The 18,141-nt window shown below is 37.6% G+C and overlaps 1 protein-coding gene and 2 long non-coding RNA genes across 4 annotated transcripts; 1 reads left to right on the top strand and 2 right to left on the bottom strand.

The window, feature by feature from the left end:
- Positions 1 to 96: 96 nt before the first annotated feature.
- LOC102611119 (KH domain-containing protein HEN4) lies at positions 97 to 8,391 on the bottom strand. Of its 2 annotated transcripts, XM_006487399.4 has the most exons (8): positions 7,504 to 8,391; positions 6,023 to 6,100; positions 4,273 to 5,076; positions 3,899 to 4,171; positions 1,796 to 2,086; positions 1,620 to 1,714; positions 1,062 to 1,173; positions 97 to 469 (listed from the first exon to the last, which is right to left on the bottom strand). In XM_006487399.4, exons 1-8 carry the CDS (start codon positions 8,122 to 8,124, stop codon positions 332 to 334), a joined length of 2,412 nt encoding a protein of 803 aa, XP_006487462.2. In that variant the 5' UTR covers positions 8,125 to 8,391; the 3' UTR covers positions 97 to 331. The 2 variants fall into 2 exon arrangements, with proteins under 2 accessions (XP_006487462.2, XP_006487463.2); XM_006487400.4 differs by lacking the exon at positions 6,023 to 6,100 and having other exon boundaries at positions 7,504 to 8,387.
- A 665-nt stretch (positions 8,392 to 9,056) lies between these two features.
- LOC107175957 (uncharacterized) lies at positions 9,057 to 15,910 on the top strand. Its single transcript, XR_003064651.2, has 2 exons — positions 9,057 to 9,499; positions 15,088 to 15,910. It is a non-coding gene; the product is annotated as an uncharacterized LOC107175957 (long non-coding RNA).
- LOC112497720 (uncharacterized) lies at positions 15,747 to 18,141 on the bottom strand. The gene is made up of 3 exons (XR_008051224.1): positions 16,580 to 18,141; positions 16,081 to 16,485; positions 15,747 to 15,939 (listed from the first exon to the last, which is right to left on the bottom strand). It is a non-coding gene; the product is annotated as an uncharacterized LOC112497720 (long non-coding RNA).

Raw genomic sequence — 18,141 nt, 5'->3', positions numbered from 1 at the left:
TCAACTTCAAATTCATTAAGTAAATTTTATTATTAAATAAATAAAAATTTGCAGAGATCTGAATTTGAAAAGGATTTTAAATACAAAACCCCAAGCTAAAAACTAGGGAAAAATTGAATAAAACTTATTTTGAACGTACAATGTTGTCAGTTACAGTGATTTCTCATTGAGAAAAATCTCAGTAAAATAATTAGATTTGAATTTGCTTTTGACAGAGGCATGGCTGACAAAAATTTAAGGCTTGATATGATAATGCACACAACTTGACAAAAATGAGATGCCTTAAAAGGTTCTCCTGTGAAAATAATAAGTACGGTTGGTGACGCCACTGTCATGACGGCCCAGTGAGGATGAATGCTTGGAGGAGGCTCTGAGCGGCCTGGGTTTCATCCGGTGTCCCAGATATCACAACGATTCTATCAGTTGATCCCAGACGAGGTTCATGCACAATGACCTTTGCACCTGAAATCTGACCAAAGAAACTAGATGATGAGCTGGAGTTAATTGAGGACAAGTTTCTTATAAAAACTAATTAATCAAAAAGAGATTAGCTTCCAATTCAACCAGGGGGAAAAAACCCATAATTTCGAAGCGTTGAATAACAATTAATCCCAAAGCTGGAGTTCAAAGAATTGAACTGTCGATAGCATATTCACACTAACATCCCCCATCACACAAATAATTAAATCAACAGGCTCTGCACACAGATCCTAATGCACAGTCCAAGGAAAAATAACTAGTAGAATAGAGGGTGGTTTCCTCAATTTTGAATAGAAAAACCCAAGTCAGTAAATCAATAATCCAAGCTTAAATACAGGATACAATCCAACAATGGGGTTTAAATACCTGTAATAAAGAAACCACATGAAAAAGGCAGGGATAAAGCAAGCACATTTGTTGAGAAATTCTTCCCTAAGTTGTTTTCATTCTCTCTCTCATATATAGAGGTTATATAATTGTAGGTGATTTAACTAAGACAATAAGTATAGGTACTGGTGACATGATGAAATAATACTGCGTGCACAATATTAATAGGCAAATACATTAAGAATGCAGGATACCTGTCTCAGACGAAGCAGATTACTACCATTCTCCCCATAAACAGAGCCAATCACATTTTCAGGAACTATAATCTCTACAGTTGTATTTGTTACAATGGCAGATTTGCTTCCACTGCAGAAAAAACAGATGAAAGAGTGAAGACCTTATAAATGCAGGCCATATGGCCAACTAGACAACGCTCCCATTTAAATTTGCCTTGCACCATTCCCTCACACTCAAGATGTAGTTTAATGAAATGTCAAAATATGAAGCTAGCAGGGTAAAAAAAACATAAAATTGCATTTAGATGAAAATACTTCAATCAAGTTTATTGAAACAGCTGGCATCCATGTCTCAAACCAGGGATTTCCATATAAGGTCTTAGACACATGGCGGAATATTAAGTGCATGCCGCATTAGGGAATGGAGGGCAGTGTCGAGTATCCTTGATTAAAATAAGATGTTTAGAATTGACAGTTTGATGCCAAGAGTTGATAATTATAAAGTCAATTATTTAAGAGGAGACCAACTATAAGCCCACACTCTTATTTTCATGCACCGTGTTACTTGTTACGGACCTGCCAAGCTCCAATCCACCTTTATGATGACTCAGACCTTGACTCCAACCTCTTCCAACATCTGAGCTGCCCCTCAGATGAACTCCAGTTACCGTCTGCAAACAAACCGTCCCATAAATGAAAATATTGGGGAATCCAATGATATGCGAAAGAGAAACTGAAGAAAGAGATACTACCTGTGCTGTCCATAATTTTGGTGAAGAAGGACAATCTAGACTATGGGAAAGTCCAAGATGATCCATACCCTGAGTTAAGGGAGGTTGGCTAAAATCATGAGAAACAGCAACTGACGAGTGAACCCCAAAAGAAGCAGGGTCCTTCAATCTACTATAAGGACTGGTCTCAGTTAATACAGAGGAAGTGCTCCTTGTTCTGGCAGTGTTCAATGTGCCAGAAAAATGATTATCTCGCAGTCTACCAGTTACATTATAAACTGCATCTTTCACCTTTGAGAACTCTCCTGAAATCTGTAAATATAACAAATTGTATAAAGAAAATTATACAATATTGCAGCACACAGGGAAAAAGAAAAAGGAGCAATGGATCACATTATTATATTTTTCACATCTTTTCAACAAGACCCATGAGCATTGATATAGAAGAAACAAAATGAAAGCAATGAAAGATGCATAAGCATCTGAGAAAAAGAAAACTATTTGAAGACAAAATATTTGGAACACTTAAACTGATTACTGCTGTTCAGCTGTTCAGCTTTGTGTACTACACAAAAATGAATCATCTTTTATGTATGATATAATTGATTCCTATGGCATTCATTCATCCTTTTAACACTCATGAGTATAAATGGATCCAAAGTAAAAGCATGTAATATAGTCCACATTACAAACTATTGGAAGGAATGGCATAAAAGAAGTTGTAGGAGTACCCCAAGTCAAACACAAATTGAGAAGAGATGATTGCGTGTACAGACAGGAACTGCAAGACCTAGAAAATTAAAGGAGAGGATCAAAAAATGGTTCTAGATGGGTTTAAGTCAAGCAATTGTCTAGAAAACAGCTATTTGCCATGTTTTCAATTGTACCATACTCTAGCTACTTTGTCTCAAATTCTCTTTGGAACTAACAAAGTCCCCTGAAAAAGAGCACCAACAAAATATAAACAACCCCTGTCCAATATGAAATTTGAGGATTACTTCCTATAATAATTCAAAAATAACAAAGGCAAAAAGGAACAAAGGAGATTATTTTCAGAATACCAAAATCAGCGCACTAAAACTAAAGTACACCAGATTTCTTGTTAGTTGAAATTGGTGCTGAATTTAGGGATTGACATACTACCTCTCAAACTAAAAACTTAAAACTAGAGCAGCAGTTTCAGAAATTTGCATTTGATAATCTGGCCAAATGACTTTCTTCATTCTAAATGATATCTTCAAAATTTTCGCATCAACTACTCATAAATTAAATAAATCACAACTATCACAGCCTTTTTTCTTCTTACCCATTGTTGCTGTCCACCAATGTGACCCATAGCACTGCTCCAACCATATAATACTTTATTCATTCAACAGCACATGTCTGCTTACAGTTTATGTTTTCTTCCATTAAATACAACATGTCAATGATAAATTTCCTTCGTCATCAAGATTCTACAACTCCATTACAAACTTACAGTTTCCTATGCCAACTCTCTGAGGGCAGCCTATGGTTTGATTAATTCATATCAATGTAATAGGCTTCAAAAAGGCTTATCTTTACCTAATTGAATGAAGAAACAACCTTCCAACCTGTAAGAGATCTCATCTATTTATTTAGACCTGTTAGACACAACACTCTCTGTTTTTCTAGAAAAGTGCATTTGTACAGAAACAATGAATTGGAAAACTTGATCCACAAAAGTGAACCTATGACTAGTAAACATTATCCTAAGCTGTTGATAAAACTTTACGCAAATCAATAAACATAATAACCACATGCATTCACACCTGAATAGCACATAAAATATAACAGAACATTATTTGTGAACAATTGCCAAACAATAAACGCTACTCACTGTGACAGCACTATAGAAGGAAAAAAGAAAACCAAACTCTCATAATTAATGCATATATGGATAAAAAGGATGATCAGATAAAAAGACACATTTGGCAAACACAGACATAGAAATATGATTATGAGAAAGTAAAAATGTTATTTAAGACTAATTAATCAAGATCATTGCAACTCTGAAAATTAAAACTCATAACACAAGGTGCAAAAAGTCATCCATAATCAATACACTATGTACAACAAAGAAAATAGAAAATGAAACAATTTTACCTGCACCACTCTATCATTCTCTGAGATACACTTAAGGAGCTGATCACTGATTATCCTTATGCTAGTACCAGTCACTTTCCGCATTTCTGAGATTATTGTGCCTCCTTTTCCCAACAAACAACCAACTTGATTTGATGCAACTACAAGCCGAGCATTTACCAGTAACCCCTTATTTGAGCTGAAATCTAACCCCTTTTCACTAGTACCCTCTATTAATCTAGAGAAAACAAGGACAACAGCTTTTTGTGCAGGCGAATACCGTGATTCTGGACCCTACAAGAGATAAGCCAATGTAGAAAAACTTAAAAACCCATCATACATCATAACATAAGTGTCTACAGATAATTCTAAAGAAAGATCACAGCACAACAAACCTCTGATGCAGTAACAGTGATTAACCGTTCATCACACTCCGGCATGGTAGCTCCAACACTTATAAAAGCACCTGCTTCGCTCTGAAGAGCCCTGATGATGGTGCCTCCCTTCCCAATAACGGCTCCGACCTTATCATTAGAACAAAGAATTCTAAAACTTACTTCCTGCTGTTGTGTTCTTGCATCCAGGGTGGCGACCCGGTCAGATTCTAATGACAAAGGACGAACTGCTGACACATAACTGATGGAGCTGCTTGGTGCAGTGGTTAATACAGAATTCCTCTGTGAAAGAATATCTACATGAAGATCAGGTAGAATCTCCTGGGAAACTGCCCCAAAAAGTCTATGTTGAGTCTCAATGGAAAATGCCTCAGAAGATCTATGTGAACTCTCTGGAGCAAATACTTCAAGAGGTCTCCTTAAAATCTCTTGAGGACCTGACTCAAGAGATCTCCATAAAATCTCTTGGGGAACTGCCTCAACAGGTCTGGCTATAGTATCATGGGGAACTGCTTCAAGAGATCTGCGTATGGTCTCGTGTGAAATTGTATCAAGAGGCCTGTGTATGGTCTCATGCGGAATTGTGTCAACAGGTCTGCGTATGGTCTCATGCAGAATTGTCTCAACAGGTCTGCATATAGACTCTTGGAAGGCTACCTCAAGAGGCTTGTGTATAGTTTCTTGTAAATTTGCCTCATTAAATCGGCTTCCAGTCATTCTAGTCTTGCCACTTGGGGGACAATCTTGGAGACAGCGAGAAACAGCAATAAGTGCCTTTTTTACAGCCAAAACATCCCCATCGATCTGCAGAACACACAGAACCATTTTTTTCAAGGGAAAAAGAAATAAATTCACAGCTATACTGTAATTGAACAGAAAAAATGCATCAGATAAACAGAATCTAGCTGGACTCAATTATAAAGATCCAAACCTTAAGGATACATCCAGATTGCCAGAATACCAATGTTAACATCTTTAGTGACACAAATTATGAAATATTCCAAAGTTAACAGGTCCAAGTTTAATCTTGCAAGAATTAATTTCAAATCCAAATGAACTCTACCAAGTACTTGAAGAGAATAAGATGGGACAAGTCATTCATTTTCCCATGCATAAAAAAAAATACATCTTTGTTATGGGTTTGGGCTCAGTCCACTCTCTAAACAACTAGTCCATCTGATCCACCAAGTGGGATGTGACAGACGTGGGTTATCAGCTCATAGGCATGAGAGGCCAAGCCTGTTTCAGCATTCATATGACAAAAATCCAATGTCAAAAGCTTGTGGGTTTGTCTCAATAATGTGAAACAAAAATAGAAAGGGGGAGAAAATCTTGAGAGGAAGGAGACCATAATCATAAGAATATATGGAGAAGCCAACTCTGTATTCAATTATCAAAAGAGAGACCATAATCAGAAGAATATATGGAGAAGTCAACTCTTTATTCAATTATTCAATATTCCATTATCAAAAGTCTGACTGAAAACTGACAAAAAGGCCTTATTTGCAGTGGCCAAAGACCAAATAAAAAAAGAACCAGAAATCCTTAAGAAGCAGAAATCCGGCTCAAATAGCCAAACCACTTTAGAAAATTAAACCAAAGCCGAATAACCTAATTAAAACCTGATCACAACTAAAAATTAAAAATAATAAAAACCTCAAAATAAATCTCTAACTCGTCCTACAATACTCGCCCAAGCTTATGCGCTTATAGAGGGGACATTAAATTAGCAAGCCTAGGCCCAACGTACCTGCTGGCTTGTGTGAGCTTCAATTTTCTGGCCCCATTCGACCCATTCATTTGACACCTCTGAACAAAATACAGTCAACTGAATACAAAATGGATGCCAAATGAATAAAAATGCAAAAAATGAGTTTGATACACAATATTTTAAAATCACTTTAATTTCTTCACCTATTACTTCCACAACCTAAAATTAAGGTTAATATCTTTCTGTACCATTTATCACCTGGAGCAAACATTCTCTCTCCCCCAAATAGTTGGGAAGGACTCTACTGAAATAAGTCTCTCTAAAGTACACAATGAACATCAAGCTTTCTCTCAAGCATAAGGGCTTCAGCAGCTATAATCTACAAACCTCCTTCAGCTGCTTTCTTAATTTGAGGCTCAATTTAAATTTCTTTGCCAGAATCTAAAAGCAACCTCACAATGAAGAAACAAGTGATTAGCAGTTTCTTCATCTTCACTTCTTCTACACATCACACACCATGAAGGCAAGAGACACATAGATGGATACTTTTTTTGAATCACTTCACATGTGTTAGTTTGCCTTTGAGATAAAGCCCAAAGAAAGAATTGAATTTTGGGGGGAGTTCTAGCTTTAACACTTCATTGAATTATCATTAAGTATCCATCTTCAATCTCTTTTGAACTCTTTTAAAGCAAATTTCCGTCCATCGTTCTTCAAAAGTTTTGATATCTTTGCCACCAAAAAAACCACTAGAAACTCTCTCTCTCTCTCTCTCTCTCTCTCTCTCTCTCTCTCTCCTCCTAAAAATGCCAATTAAGCATCTGGGGAAAAAGCAGAGGCTCTCAAGAGATAGTTCCAAATTGATTAGACAAGCTCAAGCTTAAACTCAAACCCAGATAAGGTATGACCCCATCAATCTTTACAAATGAGGAATGCGCCTTGATTTACAAAAGCTTAGAATCTAAGAAATTGATTGTTGTGCAGAAATTTCTACGTAAAATTGCTAAAGATATCGATACTAAGAGGTTATTTGTCAGATACAATAGCTGCCCATTTTTATATTTGAGGATTGTATCTACCCTAAGTTAGTAAGGATTTTTTATACTAATATTGAGAAATACTGTCTGGTTTGGGCTAAGCCCTCACGGATTGGTTCTCAAGGTGCCAGAACACCCCAAAACGAGTCTTCCAAAAAGATGTGGATTACCCCTTATCAGCACTAGACTTCTTCCATACCAGAGTGATGTGGGATATTACAGTAAGTAATTCTGCCATTCCTAGGTTTGGATGCAACATTCAACGTTAGATACATAGAACAAGCCAGCAATGTAATCATGTAATACCAAAGTTCAAATTTTAGCTACACAACAATGTAACTCATTAATCACATAAAGGTTCCAATTACGTCCCCATGAATTAATACTGATTCCTTTATAGGCCTAGTCTTCTATCCACAATGAGCTAGTTTCAAATTCTCAATGCAGTTTAGACAACACGGAAATTGCAAATAAATCAGTTACCTCAATAATCTCATCGTTGGGGCCAGCACAAGCAGACAAATTCTCAGCCAAAACCCTAATCTTACATCCACTCTCTTTCCTAATTTTCTCCACAACTTTACCTCCTTTCCCAATTACTGAACCAACTTGCTTCGTCTCTGCCAACAACCTACACGACACCACCCCCATTTCAACTCCCTCGGTCTCCGACGCCACCTCCAATATCCTCTCAAAAACTCTAATCAATGCCTCCTGCGCCTTCGAAACTTCAATTTTACTCAAATTATCACCGTCCACGACATTCCCATTAGCACCACTATTTACACCACTACTGCTGCTTTTCTTCTGAATACAAATCGTCGTGTCAATACTCGGCGGCGCGATCACCGTCACGACGCGGTCGGGCGTCTCGGTCGGGGGCTCTTCGACCCGGATCCTGGCGCCGGTTGACTGCTGGAGCTGCTTGATGACATTACCGGACTTCCCGATGACGCCGCCGATGCGGGACGAGTGGCAGAGCAGACGGAAGGCCACGTGTCCATGAGGAATTACTAAAGGCGGTGCCGGTTGCTTGGAACGCTTGTTGGAAGATCCGTTTGCGGTGCCATACGGGTTCGGGTCGGACATTATCGTACGCTTCATCAGTAAACCTAACAAAAATAATAATAATAAATAAAACCTTTCACTTTCGCTTTATCTGGCTTTGTGTCTCTCTAATTTTTCTCTTCTTCTTCTTCGATTTGTCGCTTTCCGTTTGTTCTATTTGCTATCCAACGACTAAGAGTGAGTGCTTGGACTCGACTACAGGGGGCTGCAGTCTCGCAGCAGTCGGGGGTTACGAGTTGCTACTGCTAAAGTGCGCCGGTGGTGCGCACCGCGCTTATTGTGAGCTTACGAGGTTGGTTTTGTTGGTGTGCGATTGGAAAATTTAAAAGTCCAATATCGGCCGTTTGTTTCAAAGAGTTCGGCTGAACTCAATCTGACCGTTGATTTTATTTTTTAACAATAAATTTTACGTAGATCACGTTAGTGTAGCCTTTACAATGAAATAGGTAATAGCCTTTCCAAATTTCTCCCCAACGGACAAAAACTTTCCAAATTGAATACCGATAAACGTGGGACAACTCTCTTAAATCGACTCTCAAATTACTTTTATATTTAGGCTAAATATAAGGGAAGAACAGGCAGGTTGATTTAATTTTTTTTTCTTAATGAAAATAAAGAATAAATTAATGTTTTAAAAAGTAAAAAAAAAGATTTAAAGATAATCAATTCACAAGGGTGTATTCCAAAATGGGACAAGACTACGTTGCATCTGTGATTCCAAATCACGAATTTTGTCTTTTACGGTTTTACCAAAGACACCGTTGAATAAAATCTGACGGATGGAAAAGATACACATACAATGACCTGATGAACAAGTTAGGAGCCGGTCACCAAAAATTTTACAATTATCTGCTACACAGTTACAAGTAACTGGTTGCAAACAACAAACACGTTATTGAATGCAACAACCCGTTACATGCAAGTCTACGTTGCAACTACTCTTTGCATCCATGCCAATTTCCGTTGGGACCAAAATTCACATGTAATGTTATAAAATAATTTCTTGAATAAATCAGTTTATTTACTGCCTATATAGTTAAGGGTAAGAACCTTTGTTTTGGTCGCATTCCCATTTAACAACTTATGTTCGAAGTTGAAAAGAACTCCAATTTTTGGTGGAAAAAATGGAAGAAAGAAATTAGGGAAATCATATGTAATAGGGTTAATATCATTAGCTCTAACAGCAGCGTCTACTTCTGCTTGTTCCCACTTCCGTCGGCTGTTTTGCTGATGGCGCTCTGAACTTCTCCCCTTTCTCTTTTGGTACTTCTCCTCAATCTGAGCAATCTCAACCGTCCAATTTGCTTTAGTGATCTGCAACAGCGGCTGGAGATGAGTGAGCGACCATTTTCCTGGCTGTCAAAACAAATGCTTGACTCCTTAAATCGACGGCGTTCCAAATTACCGCCAGGTTTGTTCCTTTTATTCTTTCAATTCTCCTCAATTCTTGTTTCCAGAATTTTCTTCTTCAAAATTTCTAGAATTCTCTTGCATTTCCTTAATCTTATGGATTTGCTTTCCAGTGTTTTTTTTTTCTTTTGTATGACAAATTAAAGTATACGAGTATTCGATTTTCTTTTGGAGCCTATTGCCTAGATTTCTTATAGATGCACATATTTGTTATTAGCTTAATTGCTTACCAATAGTAGGATATAATAGTAATGTCCATGTTTTGTATAATAGAATAAATTAGATCTTTGGAACTGAATATGTTGGTTCATGATTATTATTTTTTCCCCTTTCTTTTGAAGAAGAAGGTCATCTCTAATTTTAATTTTGTAGAGGGCCTGGAGGCTTTACCATGATTTTTACATGCGGTATCTAAGCATTTGTTTTGAAGTTCTTGGATATATAGCTTTTTGTTTAAATATGTCTTTAAGTATGTTTTCTAATGCGGATGTTGTTCATGCTTCTTTAGTCTTATGTGAGTACCATTTTAGATCATTAATTTGTTGTAACGACCTTTTATTTTTTGACAATATTTTATTTTGGGATTATTTCCATTAGCTATTTTTTAGGTGTTTTGAATTACTGTTTTTGTTATTTAAAATTGTTTGGAGTGTTTTCTTCCGAAGATAGTGGCTTAATCAATGTGGGCTCTTTGGCTCGCTTTTAAAGAAGCGGGTTGGCTGCTGTAAAGGGGGAGAAAAGTTATCAATAAAAAAATCAGATTTTTTTGTCAAATTAGTGTTTCTTCTTCCTGGCTGTTTCATTGGTATCAGAGCAGCGAACTGGCACCATAAAAAAATGGCGGAGGGAACTAGAGCACACGATCAGCGACGTTTAGAAGAATCGGTACAACAATTGCAAGAGGCTTCTAACCAACAGGCAATGGAATTGAAGGAGTTTTCTCAGATGATGGCAGCGATCAGTCTCAAACTTGATCAAATGATGGGCACATCAGGGGCTTCAGGAACAAGATCGGAAGGTGGGAGTAGTATTCCCATAAAGCCAAGAACCGGGTCGAACCCTGGTATGTATAACTCACAGATGAGATTTTCAAAATTGAATTTTCCAACATTTGAGGGAGAAAATCCTAGTGGTTGGGTCTACAAGTGTGAACGGTTTTTCAAATACAATGGGGTGGAAGAATCTGATATGGTGGGATTGGCAACCATTCATTTGGAAGGAAAAGCGTTAGAATGGTTCCAAGGATATGAGGTGGCTGTTGCAGAACCTAGTTGGAGGCAATTTTCTACGGATTTAATGGCGCGGTTCGGTCCGGGTACATATGATAACCCGGTTGGACAGCTCAGTAAGTTAAGGCAGACTTCAACAGTAAGGCTTTACCAAGAACAATTTGAAGCATTGGTGGCCAGAACTCGAGGATTACCGGAAGATTTTTTTGTGCAATGCTTTGTGAGCGGATTGAAAGATGCGATAAAGAATCAGGTAGCCATGTTTCAGCCGAAAACGCTAATTCAAGCAGTTGGATTAGCCTTGTTACAAGAGAGTACCTTGGAGGCAATGATCAAAGAAGCCAAGGCTTCAACAAGGACAATGTCCTCCCATGTAATCCCTACAGCAGAATCGAAACGCAATTCTATGGGGCAAATTCTTCCAATCAAAAGAATATCTGCTGCAGAAATGCAAGAGATGAGGGCTAAGAAGTTGTGTTACTACTGCGACGAGAAGTTTGAACCAGGGCACAAATGTAAACAGCGGCAGATTTACTTGTTGGAAGGAAAAGACGATGAAGAACTCAGTGATGAAGGCAACAAAATTGGGGATGATGAAGAGGATCATTTGGTGTCTCTCCATGCTATGTCTGGGGCTGTCTCTCATCAAACTATGAGGATTAAAGGAAATATAAAGAAGAAGGGAATTATCATCTTAATTGATTCGGGTAGTACTCATAATTTCTTGGATGTGTCGGTGGCCAAGCGGACAGGATGTGAAGTACAGCAACCATTAATGGTGGCAGTGGCTAATGGCTCCAAAATTGCTAGTGCTGCAACGTGCAAGCAATTGGTCTGGAGTATGCAGGGGAGAGAGTTCAGAGCAGATATGAGACTGATTCCGTTGGGGGGATGCGATATGGTATTAGGAATTCAATGGTTATCTCAATTGGGTCCAATATTGTGGGATTTCAAGAATTTATGGATGGAGTTCAAGTGGGAAGGAAGAAGAATGGTGTTAAGGGGTTCTACGGCTGGGCCCTTGAAGCTAGTTTCGGCAGTCCATATGCAAAAGGATCTCAAACAAGTTCCTCAAGTTGCTGCTGCCCATATCTTTTCACTTTTATTAGAGCCATGTATTAACTCTACTACTTCAGAAATCATTATAGATGAACCAGCAGAGTTGCAACATTTATTAAAAAAATATCACGGTGTATTTATGGAACCAAAAGGCTTGTCACCACCTAGGGCTCAAGATCATCGAATTCCCTTGTTACCTGATAGTGTTCCTCCAAATATAAGACCCTACAGGTATCCATATGTGCAGAAGGCAGAGATTGAACGAATGATTAAGGAGTTGCTCGCGGCGGGGAGTATACAGAGGAGTGTAAGTCCATTTTCTTCTCCGATTCTCTTAGTTAAAAAGAAGGATGACACTTGGCGCATGTGTGTGGATTATCGTGCCCTTAATTCTATCACTATTAAGGATAAATTTCCCATACCTGTTATTGATGAGCTGCTGGACGAGTTACATGGAGCTAAGTTTTTCTCTAAGCTGGATTTGCGGTCGGGATACCACCAGATTAGGGTACACCCAGATGACATCTTGAAAACCGCCTTTAGAACTCATGAAGGGCACTATGAATTCTTGGTCATGCCTTTCGGTCTTACGAATGCTCCATCAACATTCCAAAGCCTTATGAATGAAATTTTTCAGCCATTCCTAAGGAAATTTGTGCTGGTATTTTTTGATGATATCTTAGTATATAGTAAAAATTGGGTTGAACACATGAAGCAATTGGAGTTAGTACTGGAGACGCTTCTCAAAAATCATCTTTTTGTCAAAAAATCAAAGTGTTCTTTTGGCAAAGAACAAGTAGAATATTTAGGACATTTGATTTCTAAGCAAGGAGTTGCTACTGACCCTGCAAAGATTGAAAGCATGAAGTGTTGGCCATCTTCCAACTCGTTGAAGGCGTTGCGTGGGTTTTTGGGTCTTACTGGGTACTACAGGAGGTTTATAAAAGATTATGGGAAGATTAGTCGGCCCTTAACAGATTTGCTTAAAAAGGATAATTTTTTATAGAATCATACTGCGGAAGAAGCTTTTAATAACTTGAAGTCGGCAATGTGCACAGCACCTGTTTTAGCCATGCCCGATTTCCAAAAAACCTTTGTTCTTGAATGTGATGCATCAGGAGAAGGCATAGGAGCAGTGCTTTCGCAGGAAGGCAGACCCATATCATATTTGAGTAAGGCATTGTCACCAAAAAACTTGGGCTTGTCTGCTTATGAAAAGGAAATGTTGGCAGTAGTGTTCGCAGTGCAAAAATGGCGGCCTTACTTACTAGGGAAGCATTTCAAGGTTATTACTGATCATTTCAGCTTGAAATACATGTTGGAGCAGCGCATATCAACACCTATGCAGCAGAAATGGCTTACTAAGTTAATTGGTTATGATTTTGAAATTATTTTCCGAAGTGGAAGAGAAAATAAAGCGGCTGACGCCTTATCTCGGCTACAGGAATCCACTGAGAATGCGATGGTAATGGCGATCTCCCTTCTTATAGGTGTGTGGGTGGAACAACTCAAACAAGAATGGCAACATGATCCAGAAATTCAGAAATTGATTCAAGAAATAGTTACCAACAGTGCTCGACATTCTAAATTTACTTGGGAAAACCATTTACTCAAGTATAAGGGAAGACTTTGGGTTGGTAAACATTCAGCTTTGAAGCAGCTAATTATGTCTGAGGCTCATGGTGGAACAGAAGGTGGGCATTCGGGGGTTAGAAAAACCTTAGACAGAGTTAAACGGTCTTTTTATTGGAAAAGGATGCAAAGGGAAATTTGCTCCTTTGTGGCAGCTTGTGATAATTGCCAACGAAATAAACATGAAAATGTGTTATCCCCAGGTCTGTTGCAGCCCTTACCAATTCCTGAGCATAATTGGACTGATATCTCTATGGATTTCATAGAAGGACTGCCAAAGTCTAGTGGTAAGCAAATTATTTTTGTGGTGGTGGATAGGCTGAGTAAGTATGCACACTTCATGCCCTTAAGTCATCCGTACACTGCTCTTGATGTTGCACAACTTTTTCTAGATAATGTGTATAAGTTGCATGGCTTGCCAAATTCTATTGTCAGTGACCGAGATAAAGTCTTCACTAGTACTTTTTGGCAAAGTCTGTTTTCATTGTTGAATGTGAACTTGTTAATGAGCACTGCATACCACCCGCAAACCGACGGTTAGACTGAAGTGGTTAACAAGTGCTTAGAACAATATTTGCGATGCATGGTAGGTGATAGGCCGAAAGAATGGGTGAAATGGCTCCCTTTGGCTGAATGGTGGTATAATACTTCTTCTCATTTATCAACTCGAATGACACCGTTCGAAGCTGTTTATGGTAGGCCACCTCCTTCGTATATTGCTTATATTCCTGGTACATCTACCGTAGCAACTGTTGATTTGAGCTTAAAGGATAGGGATGCTATGATACGTCTATTGAAAGCCAATTTGGTGGATGCACAAGCTCGAATGAAGCTATATGCTGATAAGAAGAAATCCGAGAGGAAATTTGAGGTGGGAGACATGGTATTTCTACGGTTACAGCCTTATAAACAAGTAAGCTTGTCAATTCACAGCAATAGGAAGTTGTCTCCGAGATTCTATGGGCCTTATAAGGTTATACAAAAGATTGGACAGGTTGCCTATAAGTTAGAGTTGCCTATAGAGTTTAAAATTCATCCTGTCTTTCATGTTTCGTGTTTAAAGAAAAAGGTTGGAGAGGCTGTCACTCCGATTACAGAGTTACCAACAATACGAGAAGACGGGCACCTACAGTTAGTACCTGATTCTGTTTTGGACAGGAGAGTAGTCCAGCGAAGCAATCGTCCGTGCGTGCAGTGGTTGGTTCAGTGGTCTAACTCTTTTCCCGAAGATGCAACTTGGGAGGATGCAGTTAAGATTCAGGAGAAGTTTCCTTTGTTCAAGCCTTGAGGCCAAGGCTTTTATAAAGGGGGAGGGAATGTAACGACCTTTTATTTTTTGACAATATTTTATTTTGGGATTATTTCCATTAGCTATTTTTTAGGTGTTTTGAATTACTGTTTTTGTTATTTAAAATTGTTTGGAGTGTTTTCTTCCGAAGATAGTGGCTTAATCAATGTGGGCTCTTTGGCTCGCTTTTAAAGAAGCGGGTTGGCTGCTGTAAAGGGGGAGAAAAGTTATCAATAAAAAAATCAGATTTTTTTGTCAAATTAGTGTTTCTTCTTCCTGGCTGTTTCATTTGTCTTATGAAAAAAATGAATCCTTTTACAATTGTTTAATTACCTTTATTATTTTTTTTTTTTTATGGGCCTCTTCTATGGTTACTATTAGGCTGACTTTTTACGTGTTCAAGGTGTTGCGATTCCAACGGTTGAGGGAATCGCAAATGATCTTAAGCATATTGGTGCGCATAGAGATGGAAGGACAGTGCAGGCTTCTTGGATTAACCTTCGTGAGGGACTGGCAAAATTTATCAGCATACAAGTTTTACTTCTTGTTTAGTACATGGCTACAATTTAGTTTACGTTTGGGATTTGCATGACTGATGAAACATCATGATTATTGTGGTATCAGTTTTTTGTACTTAGTACTTCTGAGTGATAGAAACTTCAATTCATGAAATGTTATGGGAAATTTGTCTCACTGTTTTTCCAGAAGCCAAGAGAAAAAACTACCCAACATTACAAGAAAGACCAAGTAGTTATTTTTGAACTGAACATATATCTGATGTTAAGCTATTTAGAATGGTGCATCTTTTTGTTCCAGGCATCATAATCTTAACTTATCTCATTTTGTTCCAAGCACCATAATTTTAACTTATCTCGTTCTTTTTTGTCTTTTTTTTTAATTAGATCATCATATTACCTTCAAAAGGGCCCCCCATTTTCTTCAAGGAATTTTGTTCGCTCTGTCACTCAGTTCTAATAATTGTTGTCACTCAATTTACATGTATAATAACAAATTTTCAGTTTGTTATTCTGCTCTCTTCCTTGATCTTTTTACTCTTTCATTGTTTTTCCTTATTTCTTTCTCCAAACTTATAGTGTAATGAAGAATCATCTATAGACAATAGAAAAGCCTCTTGTAAATGACCACTCAAATGTTGGAGACAATGGTGTGCGTTGGACATGATTATCTAAGTATAGAGGGAAAAGCATTCCAAAATAATCCGTTCTGACGTCACTGCATCACCACATAAGGCAAAAGAAAATTTATCAGTCAAATCAAGTACATTTACAGAAATAGTTACGTATGGAGTATGGAGTAATTTAGTGCATCAAATCCTTATTTCTCTAGATACTAAAGACAGATATAAAGTTATACCTCAGTAACATTACCCCCCAGCAACTGTCCAGAGGATATAATTAGTTTATTCACCCAAGCACCATCATGATTCATGAGTAATGTAGTCTAAAAACAAGATTAAAATAGAGCAATGACAAGTACGATATAAGTATTAAACCCGCGCACAACATTCATGGCAGTACAGAAACTGTAATTATGGTATCAAAACATACAAAATAAGATTTGACGCCACATTGAATTCCCCTGATACAACAAACAGAAAAGTAGCCCAAATTGTAGGCATTTGGAATATTCAATCACAAAAGGAATCTTAAATCTTGCCTCCTCATCAGCAACTTTCTCAACTTTGTGCGACTGACTTATATATTTGATTTTTCCACTTGGAGGTAGGTTCTTAAATTCCAATCTTAGTTCTTTTCGATCCTACGAGAATTCAATGAATATTATTACATATCATTCCTAAAATATTGTATTTCAACCAAAATAAAAAATAAAATAAACATCACTTCCAACTTACTAATCTCTCTTGTAATGCATGCCCTTTCATCCCCTGCCTTCATCCCATGTACCGCTTCCCCAATAAACATTTAAAGATTGCAACCAAAACCTCTCCTTTAGCAAAAATCGGATTCAATCTTGGATATGCAAAGAAATAATTGATCGATAAAGTTTTTTGGTATTATTTCACAAACTTATAAGAAGTCGACAAATCCATAACTATTTTGAGTTGGCTTCATTTCCTTCACCATTGACAACAGTCATTGTTTCAATAAAACTATCAGAATTGAATGCCTTCCGCTTACGAACTGTCCCCAATTCCATTCTTGCATTCGGTAAAATAAATCATAAATATCGCTTAAACTGGTATTACCTTCTTTCGTGGCTTTAAATCAGTGATTTGAGACTACATATCATACAACTATTACAAATTAAAATTCCATGTAATTATTGACAATTGCTATATTATCTACATTGGACAAGCTATTTCGACATAAGTAGGCTAGCATAAAAGGCAAACACAACAAAACCTATTTCGATGATTGCCTCAACACACATTCAAATGCCTACTAAAATCAATCCATCTAAATTACATTATGGAAAATTTATCATCATAAGCCAAGTACGTAAATCTAGTACTCACTACACATATATTATGGGTATCCGTATCCAAATGCATAATTTCAAAGAAGGAAGAAAACACTGTTTTATGATCCCCAAAAAAAACTTTCGTGTGAATCTGGCCGTTTGCTGACCAAATACCTGGTGCAAATCTAAATCTAGTGCAATAATATATAATGGGTGATTTTGTATTAAAAGCTAATCTATTTAAAATTGACATGATTAATCAAAAGGTTTTGTGCAGACAAGCCATACTTGACTAATTCTCGGGCATATGAAGAGTGTATTTCTATTTTCCATGACAAGTGATGTGGAAGCTGCGCAAATTTCAACAGCCAAGAATGACAAGTTTGCAATCATATTACCAGATAAGAAGGTTCCGACAAACACATATTATTTTTATCATGACTTCAAAACATATGCATGATTGCATACCATATTTAAATTCCCTGATATGAGAAAAAAGAAAAGCAGCCCACAGAGCAACATTTTCATTATTTAACCACAAAAGTATGCCAAAGTTTGTTGACAGTGTCAGACCAAGGAATAAGCAGGAACACCTCAGTTGAGGTCTATGGAGTTGTTCTAGGAAGACAAAACAGTATCAATGACATGTACAATCGAGAATACCCTTATAATTTCAAAGTCCCAATATGCCCACTATAAATTTATGCAAAAAAAACTGACAGGCACGCTAATTAACACCCCTAACTCCGCAATTCTTATTAAAAACCTACCTCAATCTCCACTTTCACCTTCAATCACCAGCATCTGATTCTCCATAAATGATTTGATCTTATAAAAACCCCTCCAGTACAGCTCCTGAACGATCTCTCTGTTATCTAAAAAGGCTGGATAAATCTAACAAGCACCACCACAAACCCCTTAACCATACGTCGCCGATAATATTTCTAACCCATGTTTTTTTCAAAGGCTTGGTCATGCCGGTAACCAGTTAAC

The sequence above is a fragment of the Citrus sinensis genome, chromosome 8, assembly GCF_022201045.2.
Source record: "Citrus sinensis cultivar Valencia sweet orange chromosome 8, DVS_A1.0, whole genome shotgun sequence".
Lineage (NCBI taxonomy): Eukaryota > Viridiplantae > Streptophyta > Magnoliopsida > Sapindales > Rutaceae > Citrus > Citrus sinensis.
Note: the sequence above shows the minus strand (reverse complement) of the source record. Positions and strands in the feature narration are given on the sequence as shown.

What these genes read in the sequence shown, in the direction of transcription:
- LOC102611119 (XM_006487399.4), bottom strand. Translation starts at nt 8,124, where the DNA reads ATGAAGCGTACGATAATGTCCGACCCGAACCCGTATGGCACCGCAAAC. An exon ending in AGAATGATAGAGTGGTGCAG is followed by an intron (nt 2,087 to 3,898) that starts GTAAAATTGTTT and finishes TTATATTTACAG; the next exon opens with ATTTCAGGAGAGTTCTCAAA. An exon ending in GGTGGATTGGAGCTTGGCAG is followed by an intron (nt 1,174 to 1,619) that starts GTCCGTAACAAG and finishes TTTTTTCTGCAG; the next exon opens with TGGAAGCAAATCTGCCATTG.